The sequence below is a fragment of the Sarcophilus harrisii genome, chromosome 4 (genome assembly GCF_902635505.1).
Source record: "Sarcophilus harrisii chromosome 4, mSarHar1.11, whole genome shotgun sequence".
Classification (NCBI taxonomy): Eukaryota; Metazoa; Chordata; class Mammalia; order Dasyuromorphia; family Dasyuridae; genus Sarcophilus; species Sarcophilus harrisii.
Genome location: NC_045429.1, coordinates 306,840,345 through 306,864,716, shown reverse-complemented (window position 1 = coordinate 306,864,716; position 24,372 = coordinate 306,840,345). Strand labels below are relative to the sequence as shown.

General features: G+C 42.3%; 3 protein-coding genes and 1 long non-coding RNA gene across 10 annotated transcripts in view; 2 read left to right on the top strand and 2 right to left on the bottom strand.

Moving 5' to 3' along the window:
- Window positions 1-5,132: 5,132 nt before the first annotated feature.
- Window positions 5,133-6,475, bottom strand: NDUFAF8 (NADH:ubiquinone oxidoreductase complex assembly factor 8). The gene is made up of 3 exons (XM_031965620.1): window positions 6,323-6,475; window positions 6,106-6,216; window positions 5,133-5,446 (listed from the first exon to the last, which is right to left on the bottom strand). Exons 1-3 carry the CDS (start codon window positions 6,404-6,406, stop codon window positions 5,426-5,428), a joined length of 216 nt encoding a protein of 71 aa, XP_031821480.1. The 5' UTR covers window positions 6,407-6,475; the 3' UTR covers window positions 5,133-5,425.
- A 251-nt stretch (window positions 6,476-6,726) lies between these two features.
- On the top strand, window positions 6,727-22,212 carry TEPSIN (TEPSIN adaptor related protein complex 4 accessory protein). Of its 3 annotated transcripts, XM_012548609.3 has the most exons (13): window positions 6,727-6,829; window positions 9,758-9,830; window positions 10,123-10,214; window positions 10,459-10,552; window positions 11,784-11,851; window positions 12,230-12,308; window positions 12,523-12,594; window positions 14,149-14,352; window positions 15,307-15,481; window positions 16,438-16,551; window positions 17,010-17,088; window positions 17,951-18,085; window positions 18,528-22,212. In XM_012548609.3, exons 1-13 carry the CDS (start codon window positions 6,785-6,787, stop codon window positions 19,104-19,106), a joined length of 1,809 nt encoding a protein of 602 aa, XP_012404063.3. In that variant the 5' UTR covers window positions 6,727-6,784; the 3' UTR covers window positions 19,107-22,212. The 3 variants fall into 3 exon arrangements, with proteins under 3 accessions (XP_012404063.3, XP_031821479.1, XP_012404064.1); XM_031965619.1 differs by lacking the exon at window positions 16,438-16,551; XM_012548610.3 differs by lacking the exons at window positions 6,727-6,829; window positions 9,758-9,830; window positions 10,123-10,214 and adding an exon at window positions 10,280-10,346.
- LOC116423250 lies at window positions 9,514-14,150 on the bottom strand. Its single transcript, XR_004233783.1, has 2 exons — window positions 13,970-14,150; window positions 9,514-10,578 (listed from the first exon to the last, which is right to left on the bottom strand). It is a non-coding gene; the product is annotated as an uncharacterized LOC116423250 (long non-coding RNA).
- Window positions 22,213-23,084: 872 nt separating the features above from the next.
- The window catches only part of CEP131 (centrosomal protein 131), a 50,967-nt gene continuing 49,679 nt past the window's right edge, over window positions 23,085-24,372 (top strand). For 4 of the 5 annotated variants that reach the window (XM_031965617.1, XM_031965616.1, XM_012548596.3 and 1 more), the window contains exon 1: window positions 23,085-23,551. The gene's annotated coding sequence lies outside the window, so the exon portion shown is untranslated. The remainder of the gene's footprint in view (window positions 23,552-24,372) is intronic. The other variant, XM_003768635.4, reaches the window with a different exon arrangement.

Here is a 24,372-nt window from a genome sequence, read left to right as displayed (position 1 = left end):
AGAAGAATGAGAACAGCAGAAATGACAGTTTGGTAAAGAGGATCAGTTTGGGAACACTGGAGGAGAGAAATTCAGTTTTGGAATTAAAATTCAGACAATTGGAAATTTAATGCTTAGATGATTGGTTTGGGGAGTTGGGAGATGTCAGAGTCATGGTAGTCTTGTAGGTGAATTTCTCCAGACAATGTATGTAGAAAAACAATAGCTAGAAATTATATAACGTTTTAAGGTTTACAAAATGCTTTACAAATCATCTATTTTTTCCTAACAATAACTTGGAAAGGTGTTATCACTGTTTTATAGATAAGGAAACTTAGTTCTTCCTAGCTTTGGGTCTACTATCAGGTGACAGATCCAGTTAAGGGGACAGGAAAAAGAAGGCTTTTTCTAAAATTGTAGCTTAGTCATATTAAAATCTAAAGCTAAAACAGGAAAACTATATGGAGATCACCATCACCACAGTATTGTGGAAGACAAAAATGCCTATTTACCACAATTGGAAGATACTAAACTTAGTAACTTTATTGTGCCTGTACCTTTCTTTTCTCAAGCCAAAATCGGTATTTATGGTCATTGCATAGTACATAGAAACTACTCTTAATATCACTCCCTCCTCAGTAGTAAGGATGGACTGCTGCCAAGTACCCAATCACAGAAATGCATTTGGAGATCTTTTAGCTCTGAATTTTGGTGGTTACTGGGAAATGGGACACTAGATAACATGATAGAAATCTGTTACAGTAGCCTTAGAAAAGTGATAGGCCCCTATGCAGAAACATATTGGAACTATGGCCCTTCGTTTAGCTGTTTCACTTCTCCAGGATCACAAATTTAAGTAGTTCAACACTTCTGTCATTCCTGGAGTAGTTTTGAGGGAGGATTCCTAAATCAATATAGGATCATGGGCAAGGGAGTAGAACTCCAGGATTACAAACTCACTTTCAGTACAAACACTTTAGATCAAAGGCCATTGACCCTACTTTTGTCTTAAAACACAAGTACCCACTTTTATTTTTTTATTTTTTGACAAGTACCCACTTTTCATAAAATTATTTTGAACTTTCCTGTGGGAAACTTGATATGATGATTTTATGTTCATCAATTACATTTTTGGAGGCTATTTTGCAATGTTCAATTCAATTGATATAGAAAGAGAAGGACCCTAAGAGCCTTTGTCCAATCCCTTCATTTTAGAGATGAGGAAAGTGACTTGTGCAAGGTGACACAAATAATGTTCAGAGTAGAATTGCAATTTTCCTTTTTATTTTTTTTTTTTTAAAGCAATTTAGCATCTCCTACTTTATGTAAGAGCAACTGATGGCATAGTGGAAAAAGTGCTGGGCCTGGAATCAGGTCTTTGATTCATTTTCCTGACATTTACTAATTTTATGAGCCTGGGCAAGTCACTTAATCCTGTTTGTCTCAGGTCCTCTTCTATAAAATGATCTGGAGAAGGTAATGGCAAACCATTCCAGCATCTGTATCCAGTATGACCCCAAATAGGATCATAAAGAGTTAGACATTACTGAAATGACTGAACAACACTTCAAGGTACTGGCAACTTGGTAATATGTTTTGTTGCAACCCTTTAATCTTTTTGAACCAAGTATTGAAAACAGACTGTATTTACCTACATGTGAGTTGTACTTTTTATTACTTTTGAAAATAGGGTGATATTCTGGACCAGACCTAATTCAAGCCATCCCATGACAGGTTCAGAATTGCAAAGCAATGAAATACACTTGGATCACAACATGTGCAATTAAAACTATTTTTGATTAGACTAAAAAGGCTATAATGCCTAATAGTTAATTCAAATAATAATTCTATTCCTCTTAGCTTCTGCATTCAATCACAGCAATAATAACTGCTGGATCAGAAAGGTATTCTTACAGAGAAGTGGTAATTCTGATAAATCAGGCTATGACTCCCAAGGTTGGTCTTTTTTTAATTCCCCAAGTATACTAATTTGGCAAACTCGGGCCTGTGATCACACAATGAAACCTTATTTTTCATGTGTGAAAACCATACAAATGGCCATACAAAAATGGTCCAACCAAAAAGACCTTAAACCACCACCAAAAAGATCTTAAAGTAACTTACCTTGAAGAAGTCTATCATAAACAATACTGGAGGAATATTAAAAGTACGGGTAATAAAATATTTTTTAAAAATACAAAATGTCCATTAAAAAGCAGGGTCCATGCAGTTAAGAGTGGTAACAGGCTTTCATAAATGGGTCTTTCACTATGAAACAGTAATGGGAAACCAGGAACATCAAGGTCACAACATTCCACCAATTCCCCAATATTTAATGACTCAAAGCTTTCTTAGGGTTAATTTCCTTTTGTTTCTGGTGTGAATGGATCATGGATGTAGCATTGCTTGCTGGACAGTTCCTGCAGCAATGGGGCTTCTTTTAGATCTGTTTAGTTTGAGTCATGTCACACTTCATGACCTCATTTGGGGTTTTCTGGGCAAACATACTAGAGTGGTTTGCCATTTCCTTCTCTACTTCACTTTAAAGAGGAAACTGAAGCAAAGAGGGCTAAAGGATTTGTCTAGGATTATGCAGCTACTATGCCTCCGAAGGCCAGATTTGAACTTTGGTCTTCTCAACTCCAGGCCTGACACTCTAGTCGCTGTGCCCCCTACCTACCTCTTTTGTAGGGAAAATAACCATGAAGAAGCACCAGGAAGGTATATTGAAATCATTCCCACTTAAAAGCAAACTGCTCTTGATTGGTCTCTCTTTGCATATTTATTTTTTAAGGCATTAATAAACTTAAATCCTTTTTACTCACCAGCAGCTTAGATTACCTGGACATGACATTAGCAAGGTCCGGAATAACCACAGTAATTGATGCAAGTTTTACTTAATTCCCAATAATTTACTATAATGCCCCAAGGCACATACCATCTTCTTTATTAGCCACACAAGCTTATTATAGAAAGGAGTCTTCATTTCTATTCCAAAGAAGAAAATTTTCACCATTAACCACTCCCTCTTCCCCATCTTGTTAGCTAGTTCAGGCAACTCCCAAGTGTTGACGTATAAGGTTTTACAAAAGAATTCTAAATTCCAATAGGGGTAGTTTGTATTTAATAAAAAAAAATAGGTTTATTACACTGAGAGAACAACTTTCTCAGCGGTCCGAATTCTGAAAGGATTTTTAGCAAAGGTTTGGGTTTTGAGCCTTTGATTATATTGGGTTTTTATGGCCTGGAGTTAGGGAGCAATCTCCAGATGAGTTTGAGGGACTAATTTTCAATTCAATAAAGGGTAGTGATTATGCTTCAGGCCAAGATCTCCAATTGAATTGTAGGTGGAGATAGCAATGCAAGTTTCTCCTATGAATAAGAGGGTGGGATCCCTACCAGAGGCCATAAAGGCTTAAGATTTTAGGGTTTCTCTAACCCAGGTCCACCCTTCTCCCAAAGATCAAAGGTGACAGTTTACATCACAAGGTTTCATAACTTTTATTTAGCTTAGAGTATTAAAATGTTGATGATTATCAATTAATTATTCACAATAGGCACAGAAATTATAAATACTATACAGGTACTGACTTCTAAAAATTCATGATACATATTGTGACTCAGTCTCCTCAAGAGCCAAATTTTTTTTTTCCACCTACCACCTCTACTTGAACAAAAGTACTATTTCCTTTGGCCTTCCTCTCAACTTCGGATAGCAGCTCTTTATCAATTAGGAAGCATTCTTTTCCTCCTTTTCCTCCCTTCCCCCTTCCAATTGGGCGTGATAAAAATTTTAGGCCCTTCAGGCCTAACAAACAGCAGATTCAAGAAATAGCCTGATAAGGGATTCTTAAACCTTTTTATGTGTGTCATGGACCCTTCTGGCAATCTGATGAAATGTTTTCAAATGTGTAAATTATAGGAGATTATAAAACCAGTTATACATAGTTAATAATAATAATAAAAAAAATTAAGTTCATGGACCCCAACTTAAGAACCTGAAAAATAAAGGATTCATTCCAATTATCATTTGTACATTGTCTTGGATGGCTTTGAATAATTAGCAGGCCTTAGATTTTCCAAGTTTGAATGGGTAGAAGAACCCTTCTATCATGATCCTACATGTCTTATAAAATTTTACTGGTACTCCCTAAAGACTAAAGGGAATCATCTTGTAAATTTCTTCAAGAACACACCCAAAGTTCTTTATGGGAGAGTTTTGACACCTGAGAAGAGATATAATGCTTCCTTCCATCCTCAGTGCTGATTTCTATAAAGAGCTCTATTTGCCACATGACTGCTATGGTGGACAGGGAAAGAGCAGGGTGTACCCATAGCTAAACCCTGTCCCTCAAATGATCTCCCTAAACTAGCTACAAATTTTAAGACTTTCACCATACCTCCCTCCCCTCCCTGGGGACACGTTTGTGGGTCCAACTATACAGGACTCTTTAACTAATTTCTCTTTTTATTTAAAAAAGGGGTTAAATGGAAACCTCTTTGGGGCTTCTGATTTAGTTGATTGAATAATAAATTCTCTAAGCCAAAAGAACTGGAATCAAAAGAATCATCATATTGAAGAAGGGACCCCAAAACTCAAACTCCTTGAAGGAGAAATTCTACTTGGACTCTGCCTCAGTGAGGGACCCCGCCAGAGGGAAACAAGATAAACAGCTTCATTCTGTTATCCAGGTGGGGTTGGTTCAGTTCAGAGGAAAAAGAATTCCAATCCTATTCAATTAAAGAAACTCATTCAATTCTATTCAAATTCAGCTCAAGCTATTATAAAAGAGCCAACCTAAAATCCTCTTTGCAGAGATTCTAAACATGCCATACTATTCCAAGGGAGGCCTCTGCCCACTGGAATAATATTCTTTTCCAAGAGCTATCCTCTCTTTACCCTCACCACAAAAAATTCCAATTTACATACAATCCTCACTTTTATGTTGAAATGTTCATGTTTGGAACCCAAATACATAATGAAAAAAAATTTTTTAAATATATAACTTGAGCTTTTTATAGGGTTAAAGCTAATTTTTTAAGTCTTTACATAGGAGTGGTACTTACCAGAGCTCTTATTTCTTGAAGATTGTTAAAAATTTTCTACAGGCACGGCACTCAGTCCAGGAAAAATCAATATATACTTATATAGCTAAATTTAAATATAAACTTTATTTTTAATTAAACTACATTCCACACTAACCAAAGTCTTTATTTATATACATAAAGTTTGCAAAGTAACTTCTACCACCATCCTGGCTAATTCTGTTAGGTGTGTGCCTATGCCCGTACACATATGTAAATGTGCACAAGCACATCCTTTTGTTTCACTTCTCAGAGCTTCAGACATTCGGTGCCTCGGTGCAACAGTTAAAATCTGATCTCCTGCTGATGGGCAGCACCAAATGGAAGGTAAATCCAGCGATTCAAAGCCCATCCTAATGCCTCAGTTTAAGGTCTTCTTGGCCTGAAATGATACAAGTATTTGGTGTCAATGGTTTAATGTTAAACATGACATTCTGTTATGAAAACATAAGAAAGGCCATGGTTGGGAAGAGGCAAAATGGGCTCACTCCCCACCTGACATAACAATAAGATGAATGGGTCTGTTCCTCAAGTTTGCTTATAACCCTTTGTTTGATTACGGTGCCCAAGCCAACGTACTTGTTGCTTTCTTATGTTCTCTTTTTTTTTTTTTTTATCATTTTTTTTTTTTTTTTGCTTTCTTATGTTCTCATCAGTTCTACCGCAACCATTTACAAATCCTATCAATCTGCCTTTGGGCGTTAGAGAAACTTGTTAAAATATTTTTTTAGGGGAAAAAAAAAAAGCCGGACTTAGGGGTGGGGGGGGGGGGTGGAGGGGAAACTGAGATAATGCAGAGAAGGTTCTGCATGAGCAAGGAGGGCGGCCTCCCAACCCCGACAAGAGGCGCTGGCAGCACGAAAATCCAGCGAGTTCTATCAAAACGCCGAGTGCTTCACCACTAGAGGTTTTCGGGATTCGGCTTCACGCAGGGACAGGAAGAAGCGCCCTGTCCGAGGGTGCCCCTCCCTTGCCCTCCCCAGCCCCCGCCCTAGGCAGCCGGGAGAAGGAAGCCGCAGCAAGGCCGGCGGCCACACGTACAACGGCCACGAAGCAATTCCGCAGGGCCTCAAATTCCTTGGCACACAGGTTCCTCCTCAGTTCCCCGCCGGGAGCCGCGGCGGCCTGGACACATTTCCCATATGCAGCGGCCTGGAAGGGAGGGGGAGACAAGCAGAGCTCGGCAAAGCGTCCCGAACGCGGCTTCCCCACCACCGGGGCAGGGCCTCCGCGCTGCCGCCAGAATGCACCTTCTCACCTCGGCCCCACAGGTCGCCAGCCGCTCGGGAAAACTCCGTATTCGGCTCCGCACTCGGCTCCACACGGCGCCCGTACCCGACATGAGTTTGTCCTTTCCCACCACGGGAATACCATCGTGCACCCCCGTACTTCCGGCTGCCAGTCAGTGCTGGTAGGCGGAACGCCTGTCTTTAACTTTGGGAGAGTTCTCTCATTGGTTTAATGACACTTTCTCCCTCCCTTTCCTTTCATCATTATCATCCGCTTCCCGGAAGGATTTCCTCGTTTCTCTCGGAGTCTTGCCATTGGTTCACATTCCTCGTCTGTTTCCGTTCTCCGACTTCGGATTGGTCCGAAATCAATTTGTTTATTAAGGACGTGCTCGGGGCTCCTCCCCGTCGCGAGCAATTGGTCGGGCGTGCTCGCTCGGGCACGGTGATTGGCGGAAGTGAGAGCCGGGTGGTGAGGGTGTCCGGGGATCATGGCCGCCCCGCAGCTCCGGGACCGGCTGAGCTTCTTACACCGGGTGAGTACTAAGCCGGACCCCAGACCCCCCGGACCAGGCCTTTGAGCCCGTCCCATACCCGGGAGGTCCGAGTTGCGCCCCCTGAGCTGCCCTCGCCTCCGACCGGAGCCGTTTCTCCGGGAAGAGATCTCCTGACCTCCCGATCCCAGGGAGAACTCCTGGCAGGGCCCTGGGCCTCCAGGCCTCCGTCTCCTGCCCTCTCCAGCCACGTCTGAAGGTCCGAGCCATCCCCTGGAAGGTTAAGGTCTCTCCTCGCCCCACCTTTACTCTGGCGGTGCTTGCACATGCGTTGTCAGCATGTCTGGGCCTCAGTTTTCCTCGTCTGTGAAATGGGAGGGTTGGGTTTACAGGTTCTCAGAATGACCTTCGCCGCCAGCTTTGTGCCCTGTGATCCTCAGCGTCCCCTTCCTCATTTCCACCCCGGTCACTCAAGCGAGACTCTCAGAGTCTTTTCCTCCGGGTCACCTCCTTTATTCCATGCCAACAGCTCTCCCAGAGTCGTGGTTCCCGCCCTCCTAATCGGTGTCTTCTCACAGCGTCCCCATCCTACGGATTCGTGTCGTCTTCGTTCCTCCTTACCCAGGTCTACCGCCCTCCGCTTTGTGTGCCCTCTTCTCTCGCCTCAACCCAGATTCTTTCTCAAGCAAGGGGTTTCTAATAGCTTGGGACCCACGAGCTTTTTTGCTTTCTAAAATATTCTCACAACTATATTTCAATAGGATTAGCTTTCTTTATGATCCCTTTTATAATAGTTTTCTTTATATAATATAGTTACCTTTATAATCTCTTTATAATAAATTAAGTTTATTTAAATGCATTATTCTTTGAAGGGCTTCAAAAAGTTAAGCATTTAAATTAGACACTACTCTGAGAAAGAGGCCTTTAGGCTTTACCAAATCAACAAACATTTATTAAGGTACTTTGCTAAACTAAGAAAAACAAAAAGCCGCCCCTGCTTTCCCATAGCCTAAAGTCTAAGGAGGAAGAGATTGCTTAGGAACAACTATGTGCAATCAAGTTGAATAAACAATAAATTGGAGGTAATCACTGAGGGATATCTTTAATGGGGATTTAGAGACATTCTTGCAGAAGGTAGGATTTCAACTAGGATTAGAAAGAAGCCAGGTTACAAGGCCTCCAAAGAACTTTTCCTAAGCAGAATCACCCTTTTCTGTTATATTAAAGGTTCCTGCCTTATTATTGAAATGAAATTTTCAGTTAAATAACTTATAATATTATCGATAGATACTTTTTAAAAGTTCATGGAACTTAGGCTATCTGGAATCTCCCCAAAATGGTCACTTGCCCTCATCTTTTCAATTTTAACAGTCTCTTACTTCTATAGGTAGTGCTGACCACTCTTGCAACTCCTTTCCCATTCCTAAATTGTATGGCAATTGATAAGAGGTAACAAGAACGAGTCATGAAACAGGAGCAGAGTCATTTTCTAATAGAACTCCTCTTCACTCTCCCCTTTCTTCACTGTCCACCATTGCCACCATATCTTCCCCTCTTTTCCTTCCTTCCTTCCCACTCCACCCCATCCCAGAGGAATCCTGTTCTTTTCTCCTTTTCAGTCCTTGGCTTCTATAACCACTAGCAGCCAGGCTTTACCACAATTACTTAAAAGTTCTTTTATAGCTCTTTTGAATGAAGTTCATATTACCTTCCTGTTCAGGATGGCATAATAAAGGAAACTATATAATGATTTCTGTAGAGAGATTACAGGTCTGAATCAGTGTTAGTTGGCTGACCCTTTTTATCATTTCTGTTGATGGTAGGCATTATTTATTCCCTACTGCCCATCAAGACTAGAATGTTTAGTGATTTCATTGCTACTATAAGATGCTACTAGTTTTCAGAATTGATTTAGGCCCTAGGTCTAAGACACTATACCTAGGAATGGGCTTGTATGACCTTTAGTTCTATCTGGATGATTTTGCTGGTGCAGAACGGATTTATCTTGATATAATATAGAGTGAGAGTCGAAGTGAGCCAGCAAAATTCTGTCTTCCTTCCTATCTTTCTAAGACATCCCTTACTTATATGGGCATGGGAGTAGTGATGGAAGGGAGAAGCCTGGTAATGATTTAGCCCTAGATTATTTAGCTTATTCCAAATATGCATACTTGTCTTTATGTAGTTTCTTTTTTCACTGATCATTTCATATGAAATCATTTTATGATATATTTCATATTGTCATTTTAAAATCAAGATAGTGTTACAGCCCATTCTCAAGTGCCAATTATGTTTTCTGCTATTACACTATCCTTGGACAATTTTGGTTGTTTCTACTATTATAAATGGTATTTCTCTGGACGTTTTTGAACAGATTTCGTTTCCTTCTTTGGATGATTTCCTTGAAATCTGTTCTGCAAAATAGATTTATCAGGTCAAAGGACAAGGATACAAGCCTTTTCTTATCTTTTATGACAGATTGCTGATTTTCTCCACAAAAATTGAAACTATATTGGGTGCCACCAGAAATGTATAAAAACATATATGAGCAAATAAGAAATAAGTGAACTATTTCCCTACAACACAGCCAGTATGGAACATTGTTATTCTTATTTGTTTGCCAGATCAGTCGATATATGATGGTACCTTAAAGTTGTCTCTTAAATTACCTATGCGTCACCTCAGTCCAAGCACAGAAACAATTTTTCCTTATTCCCACTTTATTCTTCCAGCCTTAAGAGCTATCAGTAGCATTCCCAACAACCCTCTTTGTCTGACTTATTGAAAAAGAGATGAAAAGAAATTTGGAGCTAAAAGTGCCATTTGCAACACCAGGCTTTTAGATCAAGTATCTAGGTCACATTCTTCGTGTGCCTGGAAAGAACTACACCTAAAGAATGGACATAGGTATAGGTATATCCCTGTGTGAAAAGATAACCAATGGAAGGGGGTTCTCTTGTTCTCATCTAGCTCCCAATCCTGATGAAAGGAACGTCTGATGATGATGTCCCCTGCCCGGGCTACCTGTTTGAAGAAATTGCTAGTATCCTTTTCCCAAGAAAGCAAGTTTTGGGACAGACCATGAAACAGCTATGGCTTTTGATGGGTTTACCCATCAAGGATTCTTGGATTAATTGAGGTTATTGGGCAATGGTACTGGGAAGACAGAAGAAGGTTGTTTGCTGATACTTCAGCTAAACCTAAGTTATTGTAATTTCTCCTCAAAAGAAACAATTATGGAAAAAAAGAGGAGGTTGTAATTGGAAGGCTCAATTTTCCCCTTCACTTTAGTGTAATCTGGAGAATATTCTTTCCCTAACATGATTGCCTTCCAGAAATTTCCCATGAGTCAGTGGGAAGCAGCCAATGTCTGTTGGAGTACCTCCTGAACCGCTTACAGAGCAATTCCTGTCATGTTAAACTCAAGGTAAGCAGGAAAGAGGACGTACCCAAGGCGCTGGTTGAGTCGACAGGCCAGGCCAGAGCTTAGACAGGATCCAGTTTCCAGAATGGCCCAAGGGGAAGTAAGAGGACAATGGTGTGGATACTACACCAGGAGGTGTGTGTATGGTGTGGCAGCACAGGGGCCTTTTCTGGGCCCTGGGTTTGTGTCAGTGTATCTAAGTTACAGCCCAATGTGTTCTTTTACTTGATGTCTTCTCTCTTCTCAGGCACTGAAAATCTTGCTCTACATGTGTAGCCATGGCTCTGCATCCTTTCTACTTGCACTCAAACGCAATTCTTCCTTTATCCAGGAAGCAGCAGGTATCTGGGAGTTTTAGCATTAGTCCCTGTTGGGGGATTATAGAGAAAAGAGGGTTCAGTTTTTCTCTCAGTTTTAGTTTGGAATTTGACCCTTTCCTAAAATTAATTAGGAAATAATATTGTAATTTCACAGAAAGCTAGTTCCTAGGATGGTAAGGAAGACTATAAAATTTGATTCCAGGATGTAGAAGGTCCAGACTCTATCATGGGACACGTATTTCAGATCCTCCGCCTGGTTGGACCTTGTCTACCCCTTTGAGAACTGCTTCCCAGAGCCAGTTGAAGAGACAGTTGAATGACTGTCCTGACTTTTCAAGGGACACTATGGTTTAGGAATAGTTGCTGATTAAAGAAATGTCCACCCAGGGGTTAGAGAAGGGGAGAACTTCTAGCAAAGAAACAGGCAATTCTGGAATTGATCCTTCAACTATTGGCTTCTGATTTTGATTCCTTCAATTTTTTCAACATCAGTTGCCCATATTCAAAACTTACTAAATTTCCCCCTTGTCCTTCTCCTCATTGAGGAGAATGAAAAGCATTGATAAGAACAATAGCAAGGCCTCTCTCTGGAGCAATTTTAAAGGTTCTTAATCAGTGGAATGTTTCAGGAAATATATCCTAGGGATAGATATCAATGCTTTCTGCCTCTAGCCAGCTATACTGTGAATGAAAAAGTGGAATAAGATCTTCCAAAAAGTCGCCTTTGATCATAACCTCATTTCCACCAGACATAGATAATTAGCTCTCTGTTTCCTGAAAATTCCCAGAAAAAGAAAGTCCACTAGTTCCCTGAGTAATTGCATGCAAAATTTTGTAACCTTTTCAGATTTGGGGTCCATCCTTTCATCTCTTACATCTGTCTTACATCAGTGCTAGCTCATTCTCTTTTGAAGTCTTCATGTTATTGGAAAGGTGACATTTCAGGGCAGTTTATGGAAGCTTTGAGGAAAATCTCCCTGGAGGCTACCCCAGAGAAACATCCAAGTGCTTGAGGGGAACAAAGTAAATCTAGAGAAGGGAACAGAGTGATCAAGAGAGAGTGACTGGTGTTGGTGCTGAGGGATGTGGGACATAGGGCTGTTTGGAGTGATCTGACACTTATGTATAGAGAACTATTTTTCAATGCAGTGCAATGCAGTGAAGAAATCAATCTCTACATTTGGGAGTGACTAGTATCTGAGTTCAGAATCTCAGATTTTTTTTCCTATTCCCTATCCTTTTTATTTTTCAGTATTTGGTGGTCTCCCAGATCCTCTTCATGGGAACAGCTTGTATCAGAAAGTCCGAGTGGCTGCCCAGGTAACTCTTAAAGCTAGGGTGAAGTCTAAGCAATTTTGAACAAGGAGATTAGACTATAATGAATGTCTAGCCTATTGGGCATTCTAAGTTTGCAGAAAATCAGTTCAGAACTTGTGCCTAGAAATTGGTCTCCTGTTTTCTTTTTCTTACCCAAAAAATGAGGACTTGCTTGAGATTCTGCTGAAGTTTGCTGCTAAAGACTATCCTGGGACTTGGGGAGAGAGTTTGTGTTCCTTATTGTTTGTCTAGTCAGGCCCCTTTTGCATCTCATTAAGGGGAGGAATAAAGCAGAGAGCACAGCTTTCTACAGGATGCTGAGTGCAGAGGGCAGCATACATAGCAGCAGCGGCACTAATATACTTTCCATCCTTCTTCTAGGACTTGGCAAGTGCTTTGTTTTCTGATACCTTGTTGCCATTACCTTCTACCCAGTCTCCTAGGTCCCTTCCTGCAACAGGTAAAGTAGATACTTCCTTCCCTTCCTTTCTCTTTGAGCCAATTTCCAATCCCTTTATCACTGGGCCCTTTTAAGTCAGTACTTGTTGGGTTAAAATGGAGAAAAATATGTCTTTTCTCTTTGTTCCCTTCCCCTGGATCTTCTCTGCCGAATGTGGAATTGCTCCTTGGGGAGATCTAGCCTTATAATTCTAGGTATTTTTCTTTCTCCTTAGGTATGGGATCCCAATCCAGTTCCTGTAGCAGTCTCCAAGGCTTTGGTTACACCAAGGACAGGGGGAGCTCTGGTGAGTATTCATCATGGGACTCCATTTCCAGTTGTCTTGGTTCAAGGCCTTCCTCCTCTTAATGGTCTGTCCATCTGAGGATGGCCTGGGCCAGACCCTTCAAGGTTTCTTCTGAAAAGTTGATCAAAAGAAATAAGTTTGGGAAGGCTTTGTTTGTAAATTTTCAAATGCTATATCAAGAGTTGGGTTTAAAAAAAAAAAAGGCTGGGACATCTTGAGTTTCCTGAAGCAGGGTTCATGGGGCTAAAAGTTGAGTGCTTTGAAGATGAAGACTTGGCAACATTGGTACCAGGCTTTAGAGCCATGGTTAGGGAAGGGGCACTGACTTTGGGCTGAGTTCGAGAAATAAAAGTTGAGCTCTAGGTTGGTCAGAGGGGAGGAAAGCTGAAGCTTGTTTCCAATAAATAATATCTATGAAAGTTGAAATGGTCTTCTGCTCTCTGCTTTCCCTCACCAGTTTCATATTTCTTCTGCTTTTTTTTTTTTTTTTTTCTTAGTTTTATAAAATGTTGAGAGATAAGTGTGATGTACTGGAGTCTGGAAGGCCTGGATTCACCTCCCTCCTCAGAAACTTACTAGCTGTGTGACTACTGGCAAGCCACATAAGCTCTCTGAGTCTGTATTTTTATCAAAGTGGAGGATAGTAAAAGTAGAATTCAGTGGGATTAAATGAGATATTATTTATAAAGCAATTTGCAAACATTAAAGTTCTACATACATCTCAGCTACTAATCTTCTCTGGAATGGCCATTACGGCTCATTGGCTCCAGTCCCTCAGGCAGCTGAATCCAAAAGTTTACTGACTTGCACAGAATTGGTCACCTAGGGAACTCCACTCAGGGAAGACATTTTCATTTCATTTTTCCTGTTTTTTCTTTTCTTTTACCTATCTATCATTTACTAATATCAGTACCTTAAATTTGTATAACCTCTTTAGCTTTTCAGTGTATTTCCATATTTGTCATCTTGGTTCTTCCTTATAGATGAGGAAATAGAAGCTTAGCGTGCTCAAGTGACATTTCTAACTTGAGGCAGAATGGGTACTAGAATGTCCTCACTTCCAGACTGGGGCTTTTTTCTGCTTGATCTCCTTGTTATATTTCTTACCTCTAGTGTGTGTATGTCTGTGTGTCTGTCCATCTTTGGGGTACTTAGTTGCTACTCATGAACCTTGAAGATAGGATTAAGTATTTGGAGGGAGCACAAGAATACAGTCTTTGGGAGTACTCACATGCTGTCCTTGTGGCTAGATAATGGCTAAAACATGGGCATGCCAATGGCTGTGAGGATGGCTAGATTCTATTGGAAAGGGTATAGTGCTGGATTGTTTTAATGCCACATGTGGCCTCTGATCCCTCCTAAACTTGGCTCTCACCTTGTTGCGGCCTGGCATCCAGTGAATGTGTGCCTTTGTTCTCTGAGCTTCCAAAGCAAAGAGCAGATCACAGGTCCTAGAGGCAGACATCCTTTCCTTCATTTCTCCTCTCCCAAATCAAAACTGTAATTTGAAGACTTGGAACAGGCTGTAATAATCTCTTCCCTCCTATGGCATAGGCTTTGCTGGTGAAGCCCTTCTCACCACCATCCAGAAGGCTGCCGAGGTGGTGGCTAATGCTGTGCTCCCTGGGCATGAGAGTCCCAGTATGCAGAGCCGAGTGCTGAGGGAGGATACTTACCAGCCTGTAGTAGCACCAGCTGCTGGCCAAGGTCACTTTGTTCCCAGGAAACCACCATCTGGACCCACCCAGAGTGTTAGAGGTATGACCTCATAGAGGATGCTCTTTTCTTCCTATTTGATTTTCTTTCCACCCCTCAGTGAGCAAGTTTAGGGAGAACAACAGTCCCAAAGAAGAGAATGTAGGTTCAGTTCCTGGTCATTGTGATTAGGTAGACTTTTCTTCCCATAACATCATAGGATCAGAGACACACTACATTGCCTTTCTTAACTAAAGCATAGAAAACTATGAATTAAGAAAACTTAAGGTTAAGAATTAGCTGTGTTATTCAGGGCAGAATTAAAAAAGAGATAGAAGGTGAGGACATAGAATCTTTTATCTGAGTTTCCCTTTATATTAGCCTGGCTGTGGCTAATCTCATAGGTTAGAGAATGAGGAGCTTTGCGAAGTCCCACATCTCAAAGGTTCTAAGCCTGATTTCTCTTATGTTCTGCTTCACCTCGTGCATTTTAGCTGTTTTCATTGCTTATCTTTTTACAGAATGTCTTTGCAGAAGTCTTCCCAATTTTTTTCTTTAGCTGTTTTCTGTAGAGATTACTGTCATTAACCCCATTTGTAGAGATGAAAAGACCACCATTGCAAGATCAGTGATATGTCAGGGATGCATAGATCATCAATGAGTACCTAGCTTTGTAACTGCTTTTCTGTCCCTTCTCCTTTTAAACTACACTTTCTCTTTGGTCTGCTTTGGCAAAATAGAAACATGGCCTCTTTAGGCCTTTAAGCAGAGCCGGCTGCCATACTCTGTGCCTTGCACAGTGCCTTGTACACAATAGATACTTTAATAAATCTTTGTTGTATTGAATTGACTTGAATCCAGCAGATCAACACAGACCCTTCTCCTCAGGGGCTCTGCCCTTTATGTCTACTCCCGTGGAGTCTCCGATGGATGGAGTCCCCATAGAGCTGAGGAGCGGGTGACTTGGGAAGGACTGAGGCTCTTTGTGGGGCTTATCTGACATCCCCATTTCTGCAGTGAAGCACCAGCCTGGGCAGGCGGGGGGCGGCTGGGAGGAGATGGACAGTGACCCCAGCTCCCAGAACTCATCTCAGGAGAATGGGGAACTCAGCAGAGCCTCCAACTCTGGCAGTAAATCCGACAGCGACAGCCACTCGGGAACTAGCCGGGAGATGGGTGATGTAACAGAAAGGTGAGCCATCAATGAGATCTGGGAAGTTGACAGGCTGAGCTATTGCAACAGAAGAGATGCCAGGACAGTCTTTGTCAGGTTTCCCTCTTATTCCTAGACATGGAACTGTGATCCTAAGCTCTTGCTATCTGCAGAGCCACATCTCCCTTTTCCTAGTATTGGGGTGGCAGACTCTAGGAATGGAATGAAGCATACATTTTCAGACATAGGCAATATGTTGATTTGTTTTGTTTGACTGTATTAATTCGTTACAAAAAGAGGGTTTTATTATGGGAGTGGGGAGGATGTGTGTCTCTGTGTGTGGGGGTGGGTGTGAATCTTTAGGAAATAAAGAACAATAACAACAATGTTCAAAAGGATGTCTCCCAACATTAAAAAGAAAAGAAAAGAAATCTGCCCAGTCTGTATCTTTTCTTTTCAACCAACTTTCCCTCCATTGGGATCCTTCTGGGACCTAAAAGTGGATGTTGGATCTAGTTCCACCTCTCAAATTTGTCCATTAAAGAAAAAGAATAGGAAGGAGAAAGAGAAGACAATTCCCTTCCAATTCCTGCCTAAACTTCTCTTCATACCAATTACTGTAGCTTTCCAGTGATTACCCTTGCTTGCCTACAATCCACACTCCTAAAAAAATACATTTAAACACATCAGCTTATTGACTGTGTGTCTCTTACTTCATTTTCCTTTATTTCACTCTCTTGATTTTATTTTGCTAAGGTCACATTCCATGTATTCCCAGATAGATTACGAAATAAAGATCAAAGTTTAAGGTGGGATCCAAACAGCCACACACCCAAGTACCCTATAATATCATTTGGTGATAATGAGGGGATAAGTTGGGACTCTTTAGCTTTTCCCTCTTAGTGACCTCAGGTACTGTAAAGTTCTCAGTATTCTCAGTATGCTCCCTTTTACCTTTTCTGGGTAAAAGTACATGAATTTGTGCTGTCTGACAGGGTAGAGGCTGTGACACTGAGTGACTGTCTACAAGAAATGAGCCTTGTGAGCACTGTGACCCAGGGACCTCGGGTCTTTCTGACTCGAGAGGAGGTGCAGCATTTCATCAAAGAGTGAGCCTTTCACACCTTCTCTACACTCATTGCTGCTTTTTCCTTTGTTTCTATTCTCTTGAGCTGGGGACCTGTCCAGTTCTTGGAGGGGGGTGGAGAGCAAAAAAAGGAGATGATCCTATACTTTTTGGAAACATAAGACCATTGGAAGTTAAACCTAAGCTGAGCTCCATCATTCTTCTGGAATTAATACTCTGGATGAAGATTTTCTGTCTGAATTTACTTCCTGTTGTTGTTCCTATTCCTTCTCTTGCCAATGTTTCATGCCCAATGAACTTTAAAGTCTTTTCTAGGCCAGACACAGAGCCTTAGTCACATTGCCTCCCTGTATTAGCTTTCACCAGGTCCAAAATGCCTTTCTCTTGGTTCCCTTCTTGTACTGTCTCCCTACCCCGCCTTGTCCCCCTGAGCCTCCTTTGCTACGTCTTTTTCAACTGCACTATTTAATTCTTCTGTAGGTGTGGGCTGCTTAATTGTGAAGCAGTACTAGAACTCCTGAATCGAGAACTTGGAAGACCCAGTGAATGTGTTCAGATGGTGAGAGGGATGGGCAAAATGGCAAGGTGGGAGGGGGATGGGAAGACAGGAAAAGGAATAAAAATATATTAAGTGCTTACTGTATGCCATGTACTGTGCTACATGCTTTACAAATATTACATCTTCTAATCCTCATAACAACCCTCAGAAGGTAGTTCTAATATCATCCCCATTTTACAGTTGAGGAAACTTGAGGCAGACCAATTATGTGATTTGTTCAGGGTCACACTACTAGTATGTGTTTGAAGCTGGATTTGAACTCGGGTCTTCCTGGATCCAGGCCCATTGCTCTATCCACTGTGCCATTTAGCTGTCAATGCTGGCCACCCAGATGTTCCTTCCCTAGATCTCATACAGCTCCTTTCCCAGTTATAATGCTGATAGCTTTGATGACCATAATTCATCATGATAAAAGTGGGGTCTTTGTGAGCATTCTTGTTTGTCCTTGGCTCTATCTTTCTCCTGCCACCAAAAAACCCAAAACAAAACCACAAAACGCTAGGAGTTGGAGAGTTGTCCAGTGCCCTTCTCTGGATCCTCTTGATTCATTACCATTTGTCAAACCCTGGGAACTGAGAATTAATGGATGGGATTAGGATAGGGAAGAGTGGGAGTTTGAAGGAGGAGGAGGAGGATTAGCTTGGGCCTTCCCCTCACACTTAGGTGAGAGAGGGAAAGGCAGCAAGGGAGCTAAGCCAGCATGAAACCTCGCTGATGTGGGGAGCTCTGCTTTGGAATTGGTGACAGGGAAAGATACTCCAGGTACCCACTCTCCTTTATCCCATGGGACGTGGGCATGTTTGGCATCGACTTTGAGAAGGTGTAGAAGTGTGTGACTGACCTTGCCTCATCCTCTCCTCAGAGAGCCATGTGCGCCATCTTCTCCCTCATGTGCTCAGATCTGCTTTCTCAGGACCATATCTTCTTTATCATCCAACCGAAGCTGCAACAGCTTAGTGAGGGGAGCCCTGGCCCCGTGACTAACAAGGCAACCAAGGTGGGTAGCACCCCATGTTACTTCTGCTTAAGAGGATAAGAAAGATATTAGGCTTGGAGATGGCATAGTTCTTTTTTCTAAGGACATTGTGGAGGCAGTATCTTTGTGGTTACTCATAGCATGCAGAAAAATCAACATGATCTCATGTGCATTTGTCAGAGGAATCTGTTCTTGCTGCTTTTGCTTAAAAGAATGAGTTAAAAGTGAAATTTTATTATTGTTTTTATTACATTTTATTATTATTGTTATCATTTGTTAGAGCTGCTAATCCAGCCCTGTAATCAAAACACCCAGAGTGACAGTGGTGAATGAAGCAAATAGAAACAACCAGATGGAAGTGGGACATGATTAACCTGCCTATTCACTCTCCTTGAAACCATAATTCATATTTTTTAAATCATAGAGCATTGAGTTCTGCTTTCTTTCTCTCCCTGTTTCCTAGATCTTGAGGCACTTTGAGGCCCTGTGCCGAAATCATCCCACCCACAAAAAACCCGCATCACAAGCCAATACTGGTGCATCTCGCCCTTCTCTCTGCCCAACTGACCTGCTGACAGATGTTGCTCCATTTGCTGAAGGGGAGTCATTCCTCCAGCCAGTGAGTTCATCCTCTTCCCTACCCAGGGGTACAGCCCCAGCAGCATCATCACAGCAGGAAATAACTCCTATCTCAGCACGGGGAGACATGGTTCCTGGTAGAAGTGTGGAGGAAGCTGAAACCAGATTGGCTGTTTCAAGTGAGCAGGAGCCAGATTCATCAGGCACTGATACTACAAATGGCAGATTGAAACCGGACACCAACCCTGAAAGCAGCCTTTCAAGCCCTGCAACTGGTACTTGCTCTTTGTTTGCTGGCATGGAGTTGGTGGCACACACAGGTGTGGTTGTGACTGAGACTGCTAAAGAAGAGCTGCTCCAGCTAGCTTCAAGTTCTGAGGCTCCGTGGATATCATCCAGAGAGGCTACCTCCCATGAGGCTCCTAGTCCAAAACTATCTGCCTTTGCCTTCCTAAATGCATGAATGGCCAGCACTTGAGGATGGGATACTGTCCCTTCTTCCTTGTCTTGAGAAGGACTCTGCACATCTGTCTGCCTTTGACTGTCTTTTGGCTTTTCTCTTATCACGTTTTATTATAATTATGCTCATGGGCCCTTCTGGAGACCCCAAAGTATAATTTCCATTCTTGTGTTTCTTAGTCATCCTCCCTGTTGACTATGTCTGCATTCCTCTGCTGGGGGTATTCTTACCACTTCCAAGCCAATTCCTAAGTAAGGCAACTCTACACTAACTAAGCAGACTACTGGAATATCCAGTATCCAAGTTAGAAACATAAAGCATCAGTGTTTATCTTGGGTTAGATCAGCAGCAGGAAAGGGGAAATTATTTTAGATGCATTGAGAATGCCCTACCTATTACTTCCTGAGCATTCAGAAAGAACTAAAACTAGGAGGTTTCTGATCAATGCTGAACCTTCCTCAAACATAAGAAGAGTGAGCAGATTTGATTCTTGCTTAAAACTTTGTTTTTTCACTGTTAATGTTTGTTTCTTCTAGAAGAACTGGTTTCATATTTTCAGAGTCATACATGTGTTATATGTATGTAATTTCCCATGGAACTTTTAAAGAATTGGGTCCCTAGTTAGATTGATCAGGATTATTATGGGACTCTGATCATTGTCAGTACAGGAATGTGAGTGACATAGGTATCCAAGTCAAGGATTCTGCTTAACAATACCTTGTAGCCTTAGGAGAGAGAAGGTGGATTGTAGACCACATTGCTGGGCCTTCCTAACTTTGGGGAAAGATGAGTTTAATAAGGTGGTGGTGGTTAGGAAACTTGGATTTCTTGATCTATACTCATTTTACAAATGATTTGTTAGTTCTTCCTAGAGCTTATACCTGGGCAGGCCCATGATTAGTGAGTCTACAGATCCCTTAGCTAGTTCAAACAAGTCTTTTCTGGATTCATCTGAAATTTTACTCTTTGAGCAATTTAAGCATACATTTGCACACTGGTGGAGCATTGTAAAGATCTCATTAAGCAGAAAAAAAGAGGCCTTCAGTCCTTGCAGTAGTGACTGTGTTTACTCCTTATTAATGATCAAGAGGGTTTGGAGAAGAAGGAATAATTTTTACATGATCATATAAACTTATAGAACTTGAGGAGAGAATCATTTGGTTGATTTCCCTCCAGGGAATCCATTCTGTAACATCCAGCAAATGTTTCCTTCTTATCTTTCATACTGACAGCTCAACTCTTGAGTCATTTTGAGTGCTAAAGATCCCGGATTAGGTCAAGGTAGAGGAGATGTATGTAATCTCAAATGACCTTTGGATATATTTTAAGAGCCATTAGTCAAGAGAATATAGAAATCTATCCACAGATTGAGATAACAGGCCACAGGGCTTTGGCCTGAGCTGTTATAATTTCTAGATAATTTGAAATTGGGTGAATCTTACATTCTTTTGGAAGGCGGTGACTGACATTGGAAGGAATGTAGCCCATTGCTCTGTCCTCCTTTCCTTCCCTATCTCTCCTTTAGCTTTGGCCTGCTCATTTGGATTTGGATTCCTATGGTGCTTGAGAGCAGGTTTCCCAAGGTGCTTCCAGAAACACTGGTCCTGTGCTTTTTGGCTCTGAATGCTACCAAAGCCTTAGCCAGGAAGGGCTATTCGCCAACTCCTGGTTCATTACCCCTAGAGCAAGAGAGCTTTAAGCTATTTTGCCCTCTGTGATTTCGAAACTCCTTTGTTTTTATCCTGATGTGTGTGCATGTTTTTCTTGAAAATTATTTTTTAAAGGCCTTGCCATTCTGTTGAAAATCTTCCTAACGTACATGATAATCATAATATCTGAAAACTGTACTACCACCTTCCTCACTCCTGAATAATAGAGATTTCATAAGAAAGTGTCCAGTTGGAGGAGTGGACTCTGGGTCAAGGTTACATCTTGTGGTCTAGATGCCTATTTTCTGACACTTTTTAAAAATTCATGTGTTGGTCTTCTGTTCAGTCTCTCTACTTTTTGGCCATACTTACTCTTGCCATAAATTGTTTCAAACTGTGAGGATTGGGGAGAGCCCTAGAGGCAGGGTACAGGCAAGCATCCCATCTCTGTGGAACTTATGAACGGTGCTGGTTGTTTACATTTTCTTAATAAACACTATTGGATATTTACAACAGAGCCAAAACTTCTTTCTTAAAGTGCTATCCTTGGTCTATGATGACTACTGGTCTAACATTAAGAAGATAATGTATCTGCTTCATCCTCTAAGTGTATGACGATAGATAAGTCATAAACTCCCTGAGCTTCATTTTCTTCATCTGTAAAATGGGGATCACAAAGTTCCATAGTATTTGTCTGACAGGCTGGTTGTGAAGATAAATAAGATATGATACCTTGCAAATTCCTATTAAGATTGTGTGATGCACATATACGCTACAATATTAATAGCAGCATTTTTTTTGTGGTAGGCCAAGAAACAAAAAGTAGGGGCCCACCAATTGCTGCATAGCTAAATAAATTGTGGCTCAGGAATGTAATAGAATATGTGCTGTTAATAAATAAGCATTTATTAAGTGCTAGGCAGTGGCACTTACGCATTGGAAGATACTTAATGATCCTAAGAAACTATATTTAGAGAAGAATAGAAAAACATGAACTCATGTTTACTTTGTTAAGTAGAACCAAGAAAACAATATGCACAGTTACTATGGTGCAAGTGGGAAGAATAAAAACAAAAACAAAGCAATACTTTGATAGATTAGCCACATTTGGTTCCAAAGAGAAGAAAATTTACCTCTTTTTTGCCTTAGTAGGGGATTGTGGGTATGGAATATTTTATATAGATGTATAGGATGGCAATCCTGAGCCACTTTTTTACTCTTTTATTCTTGATTACAGGGGACAGTTGTTGGGATGAAAATGATGAGAACCTTTTAAGTAAAAATGAGTGGTATAAAAGGAGGGGAGAACCAGCCATAGATTTGTAGGCTAGACTTGAGGAGATCAGGTTTCAAAGGGTTGTTTTGCTAACTTTTGAATATATAATTGTTCCTTTTGTAAACCTATGTATTTTGTTATATGAATTTAAAAAACATTAAGAAAAGGGATCCACAAAATATGTTTTAGAAGAATTGCATATATTTAACCTATATTGGATTACTTGCTATTTAGGGAAGGGGATAGGTAAAAAAAAAAAAATTTGGAATGTGGGGTTTTGCATGGCTGAATGTTGAAAACTACTTTTGCATATATTTTGAAAAATAAATTATTTTAAAAAAAGGGTCCACAGACTTCACCAAATTTGCTGACACAAAAAAAATTAATAACCCCTCCTTTCATAGTATTGGTGGTACTTTGGCTTCTCCGAACAGACCTGTACTTTTTTTCCGACCATCAACCAAAATCTAATTTAAAAGACCCTTTTTGTTAAAGGAAAAAAAAAGTTTTTAAAAATAACTCCCTAATTAGTTGGGGTGAAGAATCAAGCTGCCTGCCAGTCCCCTGGCCCGCTGATGGAGAAGGCTTGGAGAAGATTTCCTTGCCCAGAACAAAGGCAGCACAACTACCCTGCAGGGTTTTCCTGACACCAGGAGTGGAAGGGAACTTCTTGGGTCTCGCATTTAAGACCTCCCCTATGTCACCCTTCTAGATTCCTCCCCACTCCAGCTCGCCCAGTCCTCATCCTCTGACCTTTTTTAACTCCCCTCTCCTCAACATCTGCCTCACGCCTCCCGTTGTCCTTTTTTTACCTCCCCCCTCAATTTTCCCCCTGACCCCTCGGCCCCACAGGTCACCATCCTCTTCAGCTTTAGTTCTCACCCCCTCCAACAGTGATCTCCACGCCCCGCCTCCTCCAGCCTGGAGTCACGCCTTCTTCGCTTCAACCAATCGCAGCTTCTCCCCCTCTGCGTACTTCTCCCGCCCCTCTGGCCTCCCAAAAGACGGTGGCTCCGTCCAGTGAATTCTTGTGCTCTCCAGAGGCGGGCCGTGGCATCAGCCAATAGGAAAAGGGAAAGGAGGGGGAGGGCGGGCTTCAGGGACCTGACGCGGTGGGTGGTGCCAGGCGGGTTGCTAGCTGCCAGCGCTACTCTCTTCTTCCTCCCACCTCCTCCGCTGGCCTGTCGCCCCCGTTACCCCTCGCCCGCCCCGCTTCATTGTTCCCGGGGGGCTCCTCGGCGGGGAGCGGCGCCTCGGGACGGGCGCGAGGGGGCCCCGCTGCGGGAAGGCCGGGCCCCACGCCGGCTGGACTCGACCTCCCTCCGAGGGCCCCCCCGGGCCCGGCCTGGGGCTGTGGAGCCTGACCGCGGGCGGGCTCCTCTGGGGACTAGGGGAAGAGGAGGGACGCGGGGGGCCGTTCCGGGCCGGTCCCCCTCCGCCGACCCACACCGCTCCACATCCGAGGAAGGGTGTCCATTCTTCTCCCCGGTCCCGGGCTCCCGCGCCGCTGCGGAGCTGAGCAGGTAAGCGCCAACGGGGTCCGGAGGTTCTGGGGGGCGGGCGGGGAAGGGAGAAGCGCCGCGCCCCCGTCTTCCCAGGTGAGGAGGGCGTGATGCGCGTTGCTGCTAACACCCCCTCCTCCTCTCGGGGAGGGATTTGGTTTTTAATAAAAGGATGAGAAATAGCCACAGGTTGGGCGGACTAAAGATCTTGGGGTGGCGGGGAGATGGCGAATAGCACGAAAAGAAAGAAAAGAATAATCAAAAGATGCCCCCTGTCTTTGGTCTCAGCAGGTAGGCCTGAGCGATGGGCAGGTGACGGACCAAAGAGTAATTTCATTCATGTTTTCTTGCGTGTTCACAGCTCTCCTCCCTTTGCTCAACAGTGAAAGATTCCCGCTCTGTTATTTTCCTAGGGCATGTACAGTGAGATAGAGCGCTTTGCAAACCTTAATGTCTACATAAACGTTAGCTATTATCATAATCCTTAGCATAGGGCCTTCCATAGAGCAGGCATTTAAACACATGCTTCTTGACTTTGACTTATTATTGTATGAATACTGTGCCTCCCCACCCAGCAGAGGCATCAAGGGAAAAAAATTAAACCAACAGTGGGCCAACAGTCTTTTTCCTAAGGGGAAAGATTTTAAGCTTTTTGGAAACCAATTTTTAGTGTTTTTGTTTTGGGTTTCTTTTCTTCTCTCTCTTCCCCTCCTCCCTCCTCCATCACCTGTTGAGCCTCAATATGATCTCTGGCTTCCCTGTGGTATAAAGAAACTGGTATGGTGGTTTCCATAGTGAGGGCTGTGTTTATGCTACCATCCAAGAGCCCGGCAATTCACAAA